General features: G+C 40.5%; 1 protein-coding gene across 2 annotated transcripts in view; it reads right to left on the bottom strand.

Annotated features, from left to right (window-relative positions):
• The window catches only part of EGF (epidermal growth factor), a 71,935-nt gene that overhangs the window by 41,012 nt on the left and 12,668 nt on the right, over window positions 1–18,255 (bottom strand). For both annotated transcript variants that reach the window (XM_068137444.1, XM_068137445.1), the window contains exons 3-8: window positions 16,369–16,568; window positions 14,689–14,870; window positions 10,374–10,604; window positions 9,067–9,269; window positions 4,425–4,550; window positions 3,252–3,374 (exon numbers count right to left, since the gene is read on the bottom strand). In XM_068137444.1, the coding sequence (XP_067993545.1) occupies window positions 3,252–3,374; window positions 4,425–4,550; window positions 9,067–9,269; window positions 10,374–10,604; window positions 14,689–14,870; window positions 16,369–16,568 (1,065 nt within the window). The remainder of the gene's footprint in view (window positions 1–3,251; window positions 3,375–4,424; window positions 4,551–9,066; window positions 9,270–10,373; window positions 10,605–14,688; window positions 14,871–16,368; window positions 16,569–18,255) is intronic.

An 18,255-nucleotide genomic window follows, 5' to 3' on the forward strand; every position in this document is an offset into this window, starting at 1 on the left:
GGAGGTTTAGGCAGGATATTAGGAAGAAGTTCTTCACAGAAAGAGTGATTTGCCATTGGAATGTGCTGCCCAGGGAGGTGGTGGAGTCACCATCATGGGAGGTGTTTAGAAAGAGACTGGATGGGGTGCTTGGTGCCATGGTTTAATTGATTAGATGGTGTTGGATGATAGGTTGGCCTTGATGATCTCAAAGGTGTTTTCCAACTTGGTTTATTCTAGACTATTACAACACTTCTGTGGTCTTTCTGAGATTTACTTCAAAGGTTTGTAGAGTTAGATAACTGTTGGGCTTGATGATCTTAAAGGTCTTTTCCAAAGAAAACATTTTATGCTTTGGTTTGTTTTACTTCCCTCCTCCCCCCCCCCATCTCCCCCCATTAACTTCCCCCCCCCCAATTATAATGAAAATGAAAGCAAAAATTCTTGGGTCCTGAAAGCCACTGTACTGGTAAGCCTTAAATTTTCCAAAATTATATTAAGATGTGTTACCAAAATAGAAATAATTTATAAAACTTTCTTTTCTTAAACTGCACCAAAAAAATACGTCAGATTTGGAAAGCTACAAGGAAGTTGTACGAAAGCATAAATAAAAAACACACAGAGAATGAAGCGAAACTGGTTTTCATCTTCTCCAAAGGTAGAAGAGATCTCAATGAAAAGAGATTAACCTTCCAGAAGTAAAGCTATGCTCCTTAGTGGCATGTGGAACCAAAACCATCTGAGGTCCTGGCAGTAGCTTTCCTTTATTTTCATAGAATCATAGAATCAATAAGGTTGGAAAAGACTTCAGAGATCATCAAGTCCAACCTGTCACCCAACACCTCATGACTAAGCAAGCCATGGCTTCAAGTGACACGTTCAATCCCCTCTTGAACACCTCCAGGGATGGTGACTCCACCCCCTCTCTGGGCAGCACATTCCAATGGTAAATAAGTCTCTGTGAAGAACTTTCTCCTCATCTCTAACCTAAACTTCCCCTGGTGCAGGTTGAGACTATGTCCTCTTGTTCTGGTGCTGGTTGCCTGGGAGAACAGACCAATCCCCACCTGGCTACAACCTCCCTTCAGGTAATTGTAGATAGCAATAAGGTCTGCCCTGAGCCTCCTCCTCTCCAGGCTAAGCAACCCCAGCTCCCTCAGCCTCTCCTCATAGGGCTTGTGCTCGAGGCCTCTCACCAGCCTCATTGCCCTTCTCTGGACATGTTCAAGTGTCTCAATATCCTTCTTAAAAGTCATTTTCCATTATAGCTGTTGGAGTGTCAACATTTTTTTTGAGTATTTCTTTAATGCAATTTCACAGGACATGCTTCTTCCACCTTCTGTACTGCAGTGATGCATCTCTTGATGCTAGTTCTCGTGCCATAGGGCAACATCCAGTCTCATGGTTCAAGCTACTTATCCAGAGTAGAACTGAGCTGCACAGTGTTTAACTGTTGTTTGCACAAAAAAAATAAATGTCCAAACTCCCTAGAGTATCTGCCTGCATGTCTCCTGTAGGTTTTCTGTCACATCTGGCTGCCTTCTGCAGCTGTTGCACACACCCTGGACCTCTACATTTGGGTCAATGTATCCTGATCCTGATTCCCCCTTAAAAGGGTGGGAGAAGTGTATCTTGGAGGTCTAAAATAGATGTAGACTGATTGCTAGAGTTTGTTAGAGTCTAGAACCACATTTATTTGCTAGGAGTGATATTTACTATACCCTAGGTTTGAAGCTGCCATGATCTAGACTGGATAAGACTCGTTGGTGTGTAATGGCACATCTACTTGGGGTATATACCAATGCTTTATCTTCATAGAGACAAGGTGGAAAGATCTTTGTGTCTAAGCTTTGCTTCATTATGAAATATAAAAGTGACAGGGAATATCCCAAGACCTAAAAATTTGTATAAAGTTCACAATTCTTGGAATGGGTCTTTTCATTTGTAGGCTGAATATACACAGTGCTGCATAAAGGCAGAAAGAATCCTTTCACCTCTGACTCTTACTTTGGCTGACTTGTGGTTCTTGAAGCTTACTGGCAGATCTTCATCGTTTTTTCCTCCACTGCTCTGTGTTCCCTGCATTTATTTTATTCACCTTCAGAGTTTCTTGCTTTACATACATATGTTATATGGGTACATACCTATGTTATATGGGTCACAGAGCACTGGAACAGGCTGCCCAGGGAGGTTGGGGAGTTTCCTTCTCTGAAGACTTTCAAGACCCATCTGCATGTGTTCCTGTGTGACCTGTGCTAGGTACTATGGTCCTGCTCTTGGAGGGGGGGGTTGGACTTAATGATCTTTGAAGGTCTCTTCCAATCCCTAACATCCTATGATCCTATGGGTAAGTTCTCTCAAGCACACTTATTATACACAATTTAACTGATAAATAAATACAATTTAAAAACCACCAAACATATTTGCAGATCTCTAGAATAAACAATTTTTATGCCTTTATGACCTTATTGCTGTCTACAACTACCTGAAGGGTGGTTGTAGGCAGGAGGGGGTTGGTCTCTCCTCCCAGGCAATCAGCGCCAGAACAAGAGGACAAGCTGTGCCAGGGGAAGCCTAGGCTCGAGGTGAGGAGAAAGTTCTTCACAAAGAGAGTTGTTAGCCATTGGAATATGCTGCCCAGGGAGGTGCTGGAGTCACCATCCCTAGAGGTGTTCAAGAGGGGACTGGACTTGGTGTGATGGTTTAGTTGTCATGAGGTCTTGGGTGACAGGTTGGACTTGATGATCTTTGAGGTCTTTTCCAACCTTATTGATTCTGTGATTATGAATACTTCCATGTGTCTTATTTGTTGTAAACTGATGCACATTAATTTCATCTCACTAATGTCATGCATGTAAGCAATGCTAAAAAGAAATTTTAAAAAATATGATGCTCATTCAGAAACTGCAAATTCTTCTGCAGGATAGCCAGAGTGAGCCAGATTCAGAGACCACACTTCAAAAGCTATAACTGCCCATCCATCTGGACTGTGCTACAGAACCTCATCTGAGCAGAGGTCTCTCTAGAGACGTGATGCTCTGGGATTTGTTTGCACCTACCTGAAGAGGCTCACACTTGATTAGTCACATGTAACTCACACTTCCTTAAACATGACATCTGAATTTGGTTCACTCAGTTTAATCTGATCCTACTTATGTAATAAGGGATTGGAAGCAAGCAATGCAATGCACAAAACTTTCAGCGGTTCCAGCACTAAACAAGCACTCTCTCCAGTGTGATACTCGAAGCATTTAGATCTGACTGCTGCTTACCATGGCAGGTTTTCCTATCAGGCAGCAGAGCAAAACCTTTTGGGCAGGTGCAATAATAGGAACCAGGGATGTTCACACAGCCCAAAGTACAGCCATGATTCCAGAAGCCACATTCATTGATATCTGTCAAAAGAAGGACTTGCTGGGTCAAAGTGTCAACCACCAGTGTCAGGGAGTCAGATGAACGAAACAAATTAACAGTTCCCAAGAAGCATCTCTTTTTCCTATTCATTTAAAAGAAAAAATATGTTTTTCCCAGTAAATTAAATAAATAAATAAATAACCCACTATCAGGTTTTCAGATCTTACTCAAACTAGCTTTAAAAACCTTCTAGTGAAACTACCCAGGCTGCATGTCTAGCGCAGGTGCCTGGAGAACCTCCAAACTTGTGCCTTCCCATATGGATTCCAGTGTCAGCTAAATCTTATTCACCACAAAAAAATTTCTTTTCCCTTTCTTTGGATAAAAATTCTAGTAAAAAAAAAAAATAATTCTATTCCAACATGACTTCAGTACAATTCTCAAAACACAGAAATCATTTAGAAGCAATCCTGCTGAATGTCCTCAGTGCTGGATGGCTGCTGCTGCTCAGGCAGGTCTGAAAAAATAGTAGGCTAGGAATTTCCATGCCTTTAAGTCTTTTCAAATCTGCTCATGTTGAGAAACAATGCTTCTCAAAGTGATATGTGAACCATTATTAATAGCAATGTTAGGCTTCTATTGAAACAATCCAGATTACAACATTTAGAAGCATGTTAGAAATATGTATTTTTTTTGGAAAGTGGGGTTTACAGCCATTCTCTTGCAGGTTTTTCCAGTGTTTCATTGCAGGTTTTTCCAGTGTTTCACCTATGGTGACACAACTGTTTAATTATTTGTTTCTTTGTTTGATTTTAAAGTTAAATAAGCACACCTGAGCATGTCTACTTATCTAATGCTCCTCTAACTATTCAGGCAAAGACCAAAATTTCTCACAAGAACAGCATTTTCATAGGTCTCCTTTTAGGTTATTGCAGAACTTGAAAGGGCACAAAACTGGAATGGCACAACTGGAATTGGAGGCCTCAGAGTGTTTCTTCATAGTTGAGATACGGGTAAAATAAAAAAAAAACACCCCACAGAAGAACTTTGTGATGTGATTGAACAAAGCTGAGGGGACATTCATGTATTACCTTCACAGAACTGTTTATTTCTACTTAAAATAAAGCCACTTGAACATTTAAACTGATGAGACTTCCAGTCTGGCCTGCAGATTCTTCTTCTGCACCTGTCTTTGTTCACATCATAGACTCCCTTTTCTGGAAGAACAAACATATTACAAATGTCATCCAGTTCTGACCACATCAGCATACAAGGTGAAACAGTTTTGAACAAAGATACTCAGGGATGTGTTGTCTTCTCAACCCAAGAAAGCCCTTTTCAATTGAAAATTACTATTCAGTCAAAAGTCACTATAAAAATGAAAGCTGGCTTCATAAGCCCCCAGTCATGCTAAGTATTATCACAGTATCACAGTATCACTTAGGTTGGAAAGGACCTCGAGGATCATTGAGTCCAACCTATCAACACAGACCCCATATGTTACCAGGGCCTATAAAACATTCAAAAAGAAGGTGACACAGAGAGAGAACACCCAAAAAAGAGATAGAAGAGAGTTTTAAAGAGACAGAGAGTGTACAAATACTGGAAATTAATAGCACAAAGCAGTGCTCAGGTCTCATATTATTTAGTGAAAAAAAATACAAAAAACCACCCAGCTGGGCAAAATATAAAGATCATAAGTTTCATTTGGACAAGGACTAACAGTATAGTCTAGAGAATCTTTGTACTGGAGTGAATCCTCCCTTCTGACTATGAGGAATGCAATCTTGAACTCAGATTTAACTCAGATATGCTCAAAATCTCTTCAAAGGAAGCAGAAAAAGAAGTACCCAGAAGATTCCCAGACACCTTTCCTGCTTGTTCTGTGTCACAGAAAAGGCAAACAGGTATTCCAGTATCCCTTTTCATGGCAGGGATTTGCAGAGGCTCAGCTACCTTTCAGAGCTGGTTCTTTCCTAGATATGCAACACCCATGGTTTTATTTTTGTCGCCCAAACTAGTATTTTTGTTTTAATCTTCCTAATCTTCTTCTGCTCTTCTGGGGTTGCTTGCCCCTTTCCCAAGCTAAGAATAGCTGAACTGCTGCTACTGAATGTGGGTATGTAGCCACCCACACACAACACTCCCTCTTTGCCCTGGGCTATCTGTGTGACGTACAAGAAATCACGGGCTAATACAGACAAAGAAATCTGCACATCAACAATTTTCTTGTGCTAGTTCAAGTTTACCCTCTAACTTCCAAGAGATGGAAAGCAGCCTAATATTGGAGCTTGGCATTTAGTCTCCTGCTAGCCACAGCAGAGAGAAATGCTAGCCATGTAGTGGAATGAGAGATTACACCTATAAAAGACAGAAATCATTTCCCAGACAGACACTTCAGCTAGAGTGAAATCATTAACATTATACTTATTTGCATCAAACTGATTAGTTCTTCTGTAACAAAAGCTGCACCACTAAATGAAAAATGAAGAATGGATGACTAGATGGGTATTATCCACATTACTGAGCATGTTACCTTTTGAAGGGATTTGAATTTTATATAGTCTTGTCTCTTGTGAAGAGGACATACATAACACAACCAATAACCCCTGAGGTTTAAAAGACCACTATCATGAAATACCTTTTTGTAGAACTAGTTTTGATCTGGATCCTTTATCTTTGTCCCTGCTGCAACTGAATCAGGAATATAGAGTAATGAGGTTTCTAATCTTCACAGGTAGGTGCATAAGACCAGGCTGGCTGAGGCTTTGAGCAGCCTGGTCTAATGGGAGCGGGGTGTGAACCAGGTGATCTTGAAGGTCCCTTCCAACTCAAGCCATTCTGTGGTTCTATGATAACTCATTAGAAAAACCAAAGTGGAAGTGTAATCACACAATACAAACCAGAAAGATCACATTCAATGCTCCAGCTTGTGCTTGACACTGCTGCTGGTTTTTTGCCCCTTGCTTGTACCATTATAAAATCATAGAATGGTCTGGGTTGGAAGGGACCTCCAAAGGTCATCTAGTCCAACCCTCCCTGCAGTGAGCAGGGGCATCCTCAACTATATCAGGTTGCTCAGAGCCCTGCTGAACCTCACCTTGAATATCTCCAGAGATGGGGCCTCAACTACCTCCCTGGGCAACCTGTTACAGCGTTCCACTACCCTATGGTAAAGAACTTGTTCCTGAGACAGCCAAGAATTACAGGAGAAATAACAGGAGAAGCAATTTTGACATCTATTCAACCTCAAGAAGATATTACTTTTTTTTAATGGAATAATTATTAAAACCTCACTACTGCCCAATCAAAACATTAAAGATTTTATATTTTTTTAATCACATTTCAGAATGCAAAATGAACAGTGACCAAGCCATAAATAACAGAGTTTTTAAGGCTGTCTTTTCTATAAGAACAATGCTTATGAATGATTCTTTCTAGTTTGGGTTTTGTGGGTGTTTTTCCCTCCCATCACCTCTCATATGGAAATGGGTGGTCTGCGATAATAGCCTGTTGCTGGTATCTTACACTGGAAAGAGATACAACATAATTCCTTTTAAAAAACTATAATGAATGTACTCAACAACATTAATCTGCCAGAGAATAACCTTGAAAAAAAAATTGCAGAGGCATTTTTTGAGATTTTAAGGTAATGAAGACATTCCATGAGCCATTAATAAAAGTGTGAAGAACGTTCCAGCAGGCATTCACAAATACACATACTGCCATCAAATCTAGGGCTGACTGTCAAATGGAGCTAAGGTAAATTAGAGGCTATCATTCAGATACTGCCATGCTAATGTTGTTGTGTGGGATTATAGCAAACACATAGCCCAACAAATGCTCTTCTCTGTACTTGCTCTCCCTGACCAATCCAGGAAAGTCTTTTGAGAGACATGAGGAATTTAAGCAGTAAAGTAAGTAATCCAAATTCCAGCAAAAAAATCAAATCATGTCAGTTGAGCACTTCCCAGCTCCCTTTTTATCTGAAGGAACTCACTCACTATCTGCATTAAAGAAGGCCTGATAATTCACAGCTGACACTACACTGCAACTTTCTTGGCTTCTACAGACTATCCAATTAGCCTAGGTATGCTTTTATCTCCAGGTTTCTCTGTTGTAAGAACAGCTATAAATCTCATTTGTACACCAGGCTCATTAGTCTTCCTTTTAACCCACTTCTTGCACTGAATAAGTCAAACAACACACAGGCAAAGTCTAAAAGGTTCATCTGTATTCAGCCTGTTAAGTTTCTTTCTACTCCATCACCTCTCAGACAGTTTTACAAGAAGGTATTTGGAGTTTAAAAGAAAGGGGGGGGAAGGGTGGTGTGAAAAAAAAAGCTCCTACTGCTGGCAACATTTACTGTCATACAAAAATTTACTCACACACTGAAAATTCAGGAGCATATACTGTAAAATTCACAGAAATCACAGAATACTAGGGGCTGGAAAGGACCTGGAAAGATCATACAGTCCACCCTCCCTGCTAGAGCAGGATTCCCCTATACCCGATGACACAGGAATGCATCCAGGCAGGTCTTGAGTATCTCCAGAGAGGGAGATTCCACAACCACCCTGGGCAGCCTGTTCCAGTTTATACTGGTGTATACCATAAGTATATACTGGTAGTTTACTAACAAAGGTGGGAAAATCCTCTTTCCAGTGGAAAGGAAAACACCAGAAAGCAACATGTTCTGGTGGAAGAAGCAGAGCTAATCTTCTGACAGAAGGATAAAAGCTAAATGTAGATGACTTGTGTAGGTGACTAAATGGTCACTGAAATGGTGCTGCATACCCCTGTGGAGAGGACATCTGTAATATAACCAACAGCCACTGAGCTTCAAGAGATTGCTGTCATGAACTACCTTTCTCAGTCATTATTTCTTCCCCTCCATGAGTATGCAGATGCAGTGACAGACACCTGCTTTATAGCAGATACTTAGAAGTGGCTCAAGAGAGATACATGGGAGTTTCATTTTTGCTCATAGAAACAATCATTGCTTTCTCCTCACCCCTTTATTCCACCTATACTTCTGGGAACCCATGCCCATCTTCCCTTAGGAGCTCTGCCACCATTGCTTAACACATGACTGCCTCCAAGCCTCTAAGCTTAGTTGTTCACATAAAGCATAACTGGTGACAAAAGCTGATTCACAGTGAAAGGCAGTGACAGCACCACCTCATAGGGTAGGCAACTGATCTCAATGAGAGACCCAAAGCACTTTATTTCATAGTTATTCTGGTAACTTCAATCTGTCTACATCAGGCTGACTCCTAATCCACTGAGACAGCCAAAAGTATAATTTGTAGGACATGCTGTGCACTTTTAATTCCCTCAGTGCCATGATCATCAGAGGTGTTTAGATGCATATTAGAACAAAACTGCCAGAAAGGAGCAGACATTTGATGAAGATAATCTACATGGAGGATTAAAAAGCTGTATGCTTTGTGCATTTAGCAGGAAAGATTGCAAACAAAGGGAAGAGGAGGAGGAGAAAATTCACATTTATCTGCATGTATATTCAGATCAACAGAATGAGATGCTGGTTCACAATTCCAGTTTGCTATTCCAGATGGATTCACACACACTAAGTGAAAAGTTAAAGAAAACTTTTTCCTTGGCTTCAGTGAAGCCTGGAGTTTTGTCAGAGAAAACTATTACTGTGCAAAATCAGAGTGTATGATGTTATTATTCTCAGACATAACAACTGTGGCATTACAGTTTACTTACCAAAATCCTGATACTCTGTTCTTGCACCTGGCTGTTTGAATGGATGTACCACTTTTATCTCCACTGGAGGGAAAAATGATGGTTTCAGGCTAATTGTCACTACAACTTTCCCAGTATACTTGTTGGCTCTCCATATCATACCAGATTTCATCTCTGAATAGTAGAGGTGCTCAGCAAAGAGAGACATTCCAAGTAATTGATTTCTGCAGCACAAAGATAAGACAAAGTGGCACATTACCTGATACCTATATATTTACTCAATAGATGCAGGATGGGTAACCTGTATTTCTCACAGGATACAGGACTGACTAAATAGACATAAAAAGCCTGGGCATGATCTTGCTACTAGCAAACTCAGCGAGCCAAACTGACATTTGCCTTTTTGAAGGATGTAAGCCAGGTAAATTCCTCCATTCCCTGATTGCCAGTGTCTGCTCTGACACTTCTGATTGTCCCAGGAAATCAGAGTACAGATGAGGGGGTAGGAGTAGAGCATTCCTAAAATCCACCTAGCTGCTTCTCCTATCTCAGGAACTTAGTTTGTGTTTGCTAGTCAGAGCAGCCAGCAGGAACCGTAAAAAGACTCAGTTTAAAATGAGAGGGAAAGCAGAAAATTATACTGAAAGAGGGAATTTTGGCCTCCACTTCCCATTACATATTCCAGGTAGAAAAAGGAGAACCCATATATCCAGGTTCACAAGGAATGTGTTGAAGCCTCAGTGAACACCAGCCAAATCAAGGAAGAAAGGAGAAAAGGGTAAGGACAAACCCAAAATAACAGCTGGCACTGTAGCTTTGTGTTCATCATATGCAAACTGTGTGCTGCATGTTTAATTCAGGAGGACAGAGTGATCATGTATTCTTCTCATTTTGCAGTTGACAGTCCCTAGTAGGTACATGTTGGTCCAGCCATGGTGATACAAACTGCAGTAATACAGGGTAACCTTTTCCTGTGCACTTCAGTGTGAACATGCCCACCATGGAGCACCTGAACCACTGCAAATCATGGAGGTCAAATATTAAAGGCACCCAAAAGCACATGAGTATAACAGCCCCCCCAAGGTCATGCAGGGAGCACAAGGGGAACAAGTCTATTGCGTAGGACAGTTTGACAGTTTTCCCCACATCTACTGATGCTTGCAACTTCTTTCCATTTTCCTATCAGTGCTTTTAGGTTTACAGTTACCACACTTTATACTCCTTACGGTGTCATGAACTGATAAAATAAAAGGGAGAAAGAGGAAGAGAGCTGAAGTACATCCCTGGGAAATGAGTGGTTTATTTCTGACAAGCTCAGGAAAACTCACCGGACAGAATTTTTGAGCAAACGAACAGCTCCACCATCATAGCCACACGATCCAACGTGGGAAATCTCTTTCCTATGGTCATGTTGTATCCAGTAGAGCCTTGTGTCAACCAGATCTAGTGATATGGCCTTGATTTTCTCTGTGGTTCTTAAAATATTTCTCACATCACTTCCACCAAGGGACACCCGGTGTATACTAGACACTGTGCCATCTGAAGACCAAAATAATAGCCTGCAGACAAGAGAGGCATGTTTTGAGCCAAAAAACCACCAACAACCAAATCCACAATTTGCAAGATCACATCACTGCTACACACTCCTTATTTATTTACTCCTGTATATAGAAATTTTCCATCTTACTGCTGTGCTTTCAGAACCCAAACTAATATGGTGGATTCAACGGTCTTAAAGGTCTTTTGCAAATTAAATGATTCTATGAGTCTAATAACAAAGCAAGAGACTTCCTTAATATGTACTCTCTTATTTCAAGAAAGCCCCACACACATCTCCCCTTAATATAGCTCTATGAAGAAAATAAATAACTGGGTTTTTTTTACAACAAAGTATTGTCTATTTAAGAGAAGCAACATTACCCACTGAAGTTGTTACAGTTGTTTTCTTATTTTGATAAATATGTTACTATCAGAGACTCTACAGCTCTGTACAGGCAGCATGGATTGACTAAAATGTTGTCTCATATAGGTCAAGCAGGAATCAGCCCTTCTTAACCATGAAGGACTATTGCCTGTCTGCTTTGTTCATCCATGCAGCCAGGGAGAGAGACTGGAACAGCCTCTCGCATCTATGGGGAACTCCTGCAAACCTGGGGAAAGGCATGAGGAGGAATCAATCTCCAGAAACCCTAGCTGAACACATCACTTAAGTGCTTAACTTAAAAACACCACTTCTATTATTGTTCTTATTTCTTTACCTTCCTGGCAATTATAGAAACCAGATTGTGCTATTATTAAATTAAGACACAGTCAAAATATAGCTCCAACGCTGCAAAGAGTTGAAGTTAGTGTAGGTCAAGTTATTCATGGCTCAGAATCCAGATATACCAATGTGGCTGAAGTTAACCAGAGTTCTTCCAATACAGCTATCCCTCATTCATTTATATTTTATTAATGTTTGAGTCTAGATTCTCTCCTTGGGTTTTTTTGCCCTCCCCTAACCCCCCCCAAAAAATCCCCAGAATCATTATCATTTTGTCTTGATTTCACAAAACTGTAGAGTTTATATGCATGAAACAATGTGGCACAAATCCAGCTTTACTAAGTTTATGTTAATAATTTGTCAAGGGCTCCCAATGGGATTAGATCTTACAGACTATATTAAACCAGCAGGAAGAGTCAGACCTTGTCTCACACTTCTTTCTCACTGTTACGTGGTCTACAGTTCTCAGGAGTTGTTAATATATAGGGGGAAAATATCTTGCCCAAAAGACAGTCCAATTTTATCCTGCCATTTTCAAACACTTCAGTAATATCTGCTTGCATTCTGTAGCACCTGGTACCTAAGAAAGGTCACTACTCTGGAAGTTTGGACAAATGTTAGCATTCACTTTTTACAGACAAGGACTCTGAGAAACCTAAGTGGTTATAGTCTCTATGCACTACTTTTGCAAACCAGTGCAGGGACAAGGGGTGACCTCATTAATATTTTATAATATGTAAAGGACGAGTGCCAAGAAGATGGAGCCAGGCTCTGCTTGGTGACGCCCAATGACAGGACAAGGGGCAATGGGTGGAAGCTGAGGCATATGAAGTTCCATGGAAACATGAAGAAAACATTTTTTCACCGTGAGAGTGACAGAATACTGGAACATGCTGCCCAGGGGGGTTGTGGATTCTCCCTCTCTGGAGATACTCAAGACCTTCCTGGATGTGTTCCTGTGTGATCTGGTATAGGCTCTGGTGGGGGGGGTTGGACTGGATGATCTTTTGAGGTCCCTTCTAGCCCCTAATGTTTTGTGATTCTGTGCCAAGATATGATATGAACACAGAAAGACAGAAGAAGAATGAAGATTAGAAACCAGCTTGGGTAATTGTCAGCATTGCTGTATTTGTCCTCTGTTTTTATTTGGTCTTATTCCTTATCTTCTGACAAAATCAAATCATAGTTATAGTATTACTACAAAAGTAATTCTGTTACTGCTAAAACCTGGAGACAGCTTCTCAGAGAAGCTCTATTTATTAGGGTATCAGACTGACTTCAGATTTGCATATATATGAAGAAAGACTTTGTTAAATACCAGATTTAGTTCATGTTTATGCCTGTGCACGTAAACATACAGAGGGTTTTAATCTGGAATGCATTGGGCTGGAAGGGACCTCTAGAGGTCATCCAGTCCAATCACCCTGCAGTAAGGAGGAATATCCCCAATTAGCTCAAGTTCCTCAGAGAACCATCAAGCCTGACCTTGAATGTCACCAGGAATGGGGCTTCCACCATCTCCCTGGGCAACCTGTTTCAATGTTTCACTACCCTGTGGTGAACTTCATCTTAATGTCCAATCTAAATCCCTCCTGCTCTAGTTTAAAAGCATCACCCTTACCTACTGCTACATGGCCTTGTAAACAGGGAGTAATTCACTCCAAATTAAAAACAGAGCTCTTAAACTTTTCATACAAAACAATTGCCATAGGGCACAAAAAAACCCCAGACTTTTTGGAGTCTACTTTCTTTAGAGTTTATTGCTGGCTTACTGTCCTCCCTCTAAGCACACAAGTACAGCTCTTCTGCACAGTCAATCACACCTAGGTGAATATATGAAAGTTTGGGGAGACTCAACTATGTATATGTTGAGCAAATAAATCCCTGTGATGCCATTTGTAACATGTTACAGTGGCATTTGACAGTGGGTTTGAGGACTTGTGAATAGTTCCAGAATTGGTAAATACTATCTTCTAAAGAAAAATCAGGGGGAACATATATATAAGACATTAAGTTGCTGGAGTATGTCCAGAGGAGGGCAACAAAGCTGGTGATGGATGTAGGGCATAAGTCTCACAAGGAGTAGCTGAGGGAAATGGGACTCTTCAGTCTAGAGAAAAGGAGGCTGAAGGGAGACCTCTTTGCTTTCTACAACTCCCTGAAAGGAAGTTGTAATGAGGTGTGGTTTGGTCTCTTTTACCTAATATCAAGTGAATGACACAAAACTCATCTAAAATTGTGCCGGGGAGGTTTAGGTTGGAGACTAGGAAACAATTCTTTCCTGCAACAGTGGTCAGGCATTGGAATCAGCTGCCCAGGGAGGTGGTGGAATCACCATCCCTGGGGGTGTTCAAGGAAAGTGTGGACATGGCACTTTGGGATGTGGTTTAATGGACATGGTGATCTTAGATTTGAGGAATGGACTCAAAGATCTTAGAGTTCTTTTCCAACTGAAATAATTCTATGACTCTGCTATTTCATATGTGTGTGATGCTGCTAGCATCAGAAGCTTAGTTTATGCATAAAAGTATTAGGAAATGACACATAAGTCTTGATATTAAAATATTTTCACATTCTGATAAGCAATTCCAATTTGCAACAGTCTGTAACTGCAATTGAAATGTGGCAACAAAACCATGCTCTCACTGTACAAAAAAGCATCTCAAAGACTCTTCCAAGGGTTTAGTTTTTGCAGCCTTAATGGAAGAGCTTTAGGTCTGAAGAGAAACTAGCACGGAGAGACTACCAAAACAACTTATATTGACCAAATTTCTCGTGTGAGCATGGTTCTCAGTGTAAATGGCTGGAAACTGGAAGTACCACCTTTGTGAAGCCCGAATTAGTAATGGCACATAGGAGCAGCAGTAGATTCAGAAGCAATATTCTCATCAAATGTCAAAGAGAAAAGGGAAATAGAAAGAAAACTGGAAGTTCAGACCTCTTTTCAGAAAACATCCCAATTTGTATTCTAAGCATGCCAGTTCTGGAGCACAGGGACTCTTAGCATTTGCAGGCATCATTCCTCATGCTGCTCCAATCCTGTTTTCTGCTGCCCTGAAGTACTGTTTTCTTTAAGAGCCACCAATGTCTCTTTTCCCTTAGCTCTCCATGCTAGCAAAAATTTCCCTGATGACCAAGAGGTATAGATCCTGCATTAGATTTTGGTGGGCTTTTCTCTTCTGCTTCTCTATTTATCTCTTCCCTATTTACCTCTCATATACTTATTATTCTTTAATCCTCTTTTTCTAAAGTTCAGGGAGATCCTGTATTACATAAAATGCACTATGAACAGAGCAATCCAGCAGCTTACAAACCACAAGCATAGCACTTTACATATTTTGAGTCCATTTCAATGAAATTACTAACCTAGTTAAAATTACCTTTGCTCAGCATCAATGGTAATCCTCGTGGGACGACCAACGTCTCTTAGAAGAACTCTGCGTTTCTTCCCATTCAAGTCTGTGGCTTCTATGGTTCCTTTCTGTCTGTTGGCCCAGAGAATGTCTTGATTTATCCAGTCAATAGCAAATCCTGAAGTGCCTTTGTCTATGTAACATAGTCTCTGTAATTGAAAAAAAAGCATGTGTTGACAAGAGGCATCCTCATGGTTGCCCTAAATTTGACTTTCAGTATAGGGAACAGAGTGCCAGACTGAAGCTTCCCATTTCATTCCTCCACCTCCTTCACAGTATCGCAGTATATTAGAGGTTGGAAGGGACCTCAAGAGATATCAGTTCCAGCCCCTCTGCCAAAGCAGGATCATTTAGGGCAGTCTGCACAGGAATGCATCCAGGTGGGTTTTGAAAGTCTCCAGAGAAGGAGACTCCACAACCTCTCTGGGCAGCCTGTTCCAGTGCCCGATCACCCTCACTGTAAAGATGTTTCTCCTCATGTTGAGGTGAAATCTTCTTATGTTCAAGTTTGAACCTTTTGTTCCTTGTCTTATTACTGTGCATCACCAAAAAGAGCTTATCCCCATCTACTTGACATCCACCCCTCAGATATTTATACACATTGATTAGATCCCCTCTCAGTCTCCTCAAGACTAAACAGTCCTGGGGATCTCAGTCTCTCTTCATAGGGGAGATGCTCAAGTCCTCTAATCATCCTCGTGGCTCTGTGAGGCTCTCTTCCGTATTCTTAATCACTTTGATTTGATCTCTGCGCTTACCCATACCCCTTCTGAAGTGAATGACTGTCTGCAAAAAGGAAAACAGGTTTCCACAAGAAACACTCTGGACAAGTATTTTAGCTACAGCTGAGGCCTTGAGCAACCAAGTCTGGTTGAGAGGCGTCACTGCAAATGGCAGGGAGGCTGGACTGGATGATCTCTAAGGTCCCTTCTAACCTAAGCAATTCTGTGATTCTTTTATTTTGCACACTATGAAGAACTTAGCCCTGTTCTGTCACAGAAGGAAGACTTCCTAACACAGTATTGCTGGATCTCTACAAAATCAGCATAAAATACATCAGTTTAGACTCCACATAGATACACAAATACTGCCAATCTCTCTCAAATAAAATAAAAAGGCTCTCACAGCATAAAAGTTCAGCCACAACCGCCTGTGTGCCCCTTTTTAATCAGCCAGATGCACTGAACTGCATAAGTTCACCTGAACAAAGAGTGAAGTGCTAAAAGAAGCATTTCTGCAACCATAGAAACCAATCAAAGGTTTGAGGAAAAATGAGTAGGAATCCAAGGACATTCTTCTCATACTACTTGTGCCAGCTGGAGCTACAGTAATCTGGAAGACAAACTTCCCTGATGCAGGGGATTAATTTAAAGCTCATAGAAACATCATTGACTTCAAAGCTTTAGTTTGTCTGAATTTCCACTCCTTCATGTTTCACTCCCTTTCACTTGATCCACAGAAAACACTTAATGAACTGTGAATAGCAGTCAAACAGCCTTGACTCAAGACCATAACTAATATGACAGCAGAAGCTATTAAAAAAAAAAGGGGGGGTGGGGGGTAGAAGTGTACCCAAAGAGCAGGTGGTTTCTACAGAGGGTGTTATGCCCATTAAGTTTGATAATACTGAAGGACAAACTATGTTACCTCTTGTTTTGTGCCATTCAGGTGAATTCTTTGAAGCAATCGTCTCTCAGAGTCTACCCAATATACCTTTTCTTCTGCATAATGAAAATCCATAAGTGTTGACTGACCAGTATCAGCCACCAATCTGTCATGATTGGTCCCTTCAGTGTCAATTCTAAAGATGGCATTTCCATGGCTAAAAAGTAGGAATGGTGCAGGATCTGGTGTGGAGAAAACAAACACACAAAAGAGACAATCTAATAAATAAGCATTGCATTTTTGCTGCATGAAGCTCTCATCAGCATTGTACTAGCCAAAGAGAAAGCTCAGGACCTAACCATCTCTCTCCATATTTTAATGATAACTTTCTAGGTGTATCACAGAGGATCAATAAGACATAAATTTAATGGTGCTTTCACATTTAATGCAGAAGATTAGGTCAAAAATTTGTGTCATGAAACTGAGACTGCAGTTGTTGTTACCACTAAACCCAAACCCTAGAGGCTAGCCAGAGGTATGAGGAGCCATTGCAGGCATGCCAACAGAGGCTGGAAGAATTATACCAGGGATGGGATGGTCTATTCTATTCTATTCTATTCTATTCTATTCTATTCTATTCTATTCTATTCTATTCTATTCTATTCTATTCTATTCTATTCTATTCTATTCTATTCTACCCTATTCTACCCTATTCTACCCTACTCTCCAAGTTGAAGACGGCTCCAGCGATTGTGCTATAGTAAGAATTTGTCACAGAGAGATAGTCAGGAGTCGCATTTTTACCATCACATGACAGGGCAAAGGAAGAAGCTATAGAGACTGTTGAGGTGTCTTATGATACAGAGGGCTGAAGGAAACTGAAATATGTCTATGTACAGCTTCTACAGCTCAACAGCAACAACTTCCAGACAAAAACTGCGTTCACACTGAGTGAAGGGTAAGAGTGTATCAGTAATTTAACATCAAATATGTAAAAGCTCCGATTATCCCCCTAGAAGTCCAATTAAGGCTGAAAGTTATGAGCAGCTAAGGTGGCCCAAATAGCCTAATGCAGGCTTAAAACCAAGTAATATATATGGAAGTATAATTAGTGGGACATAATAGTTTGGATTGCAGACTCCTACTTAGTATTTAATAAAACTGGGACTACCACAGTTTTATCAAGTCCTATTTCTTATTTTCATGGTATCACCCCAGGGTAGGGTTAAGATTGCCCAAGGAACCTTAACAGCATCTCCAAATCACAATGGTTTTCATTGGGGCAAATTGAATAGTATGGGTATCTATCAAGTGTGTAGAAGAGGAAAGAAGGTTTTTATGTAGCCAGACACATTTTAGCCTTCATCATAAAAATAGACCTTTTTAGAAAATTGAAAATAAATAAATTGATAATAAATTGAATAATAAATAAATTGGTAAATAAATTGAAAATAAATGAACAAAAATGAGGGGGCATACAGCCCAGTCTTCAATGCACCATTCCAAAGTGATTTGCCATTAGAATGGGCTGCCCAGGGAGGTGGTGGAGTCACCCTCACTGGAAGCGGTTAAGAAGAGACTGGATGGAGCACTTGGTGCCATGGTTTAGTTGATTAGATGGTGTTGGATGATAGGTTGGACTTGAAGATCTTGGAGGTCTTTTCCAACCTGGTTAATTCTATTGTATTCTATTATAGAAACAACATTTCAAGAAGAAAGCCTATTGTGGTGGTAATGGTGAGGATTCCGTATATATATATATGAAATAGCAGACCATAGCAAACAAGTATTTCCACTGAGTGACTTTGGAGTGCAATTATTGATAGAGATCCAATAGGATCACAGCTTTCAAGCCTTCTAATCAGCTGTTAAATTGATCTTGCAATGCAAAAGCATCTTTCCATTTATCTAGGATGGATGTCATCAAAG

Source organism: Melanerpes formicivorus, unplaced genomic scaffold (assembly GCF_026170545.1).
Source record: "Melanerpes formicivorus ecotype bairdi unplaced genomic scaffold, bMelFor1.0.p_v2 SCAF_4, whole genome shotgun sequence".
NCBI lineage: Eukaryota > Metazoa > Chordata > Aves > Piciformes > Picidae > Melanerpes > Melanerpes formicivorus.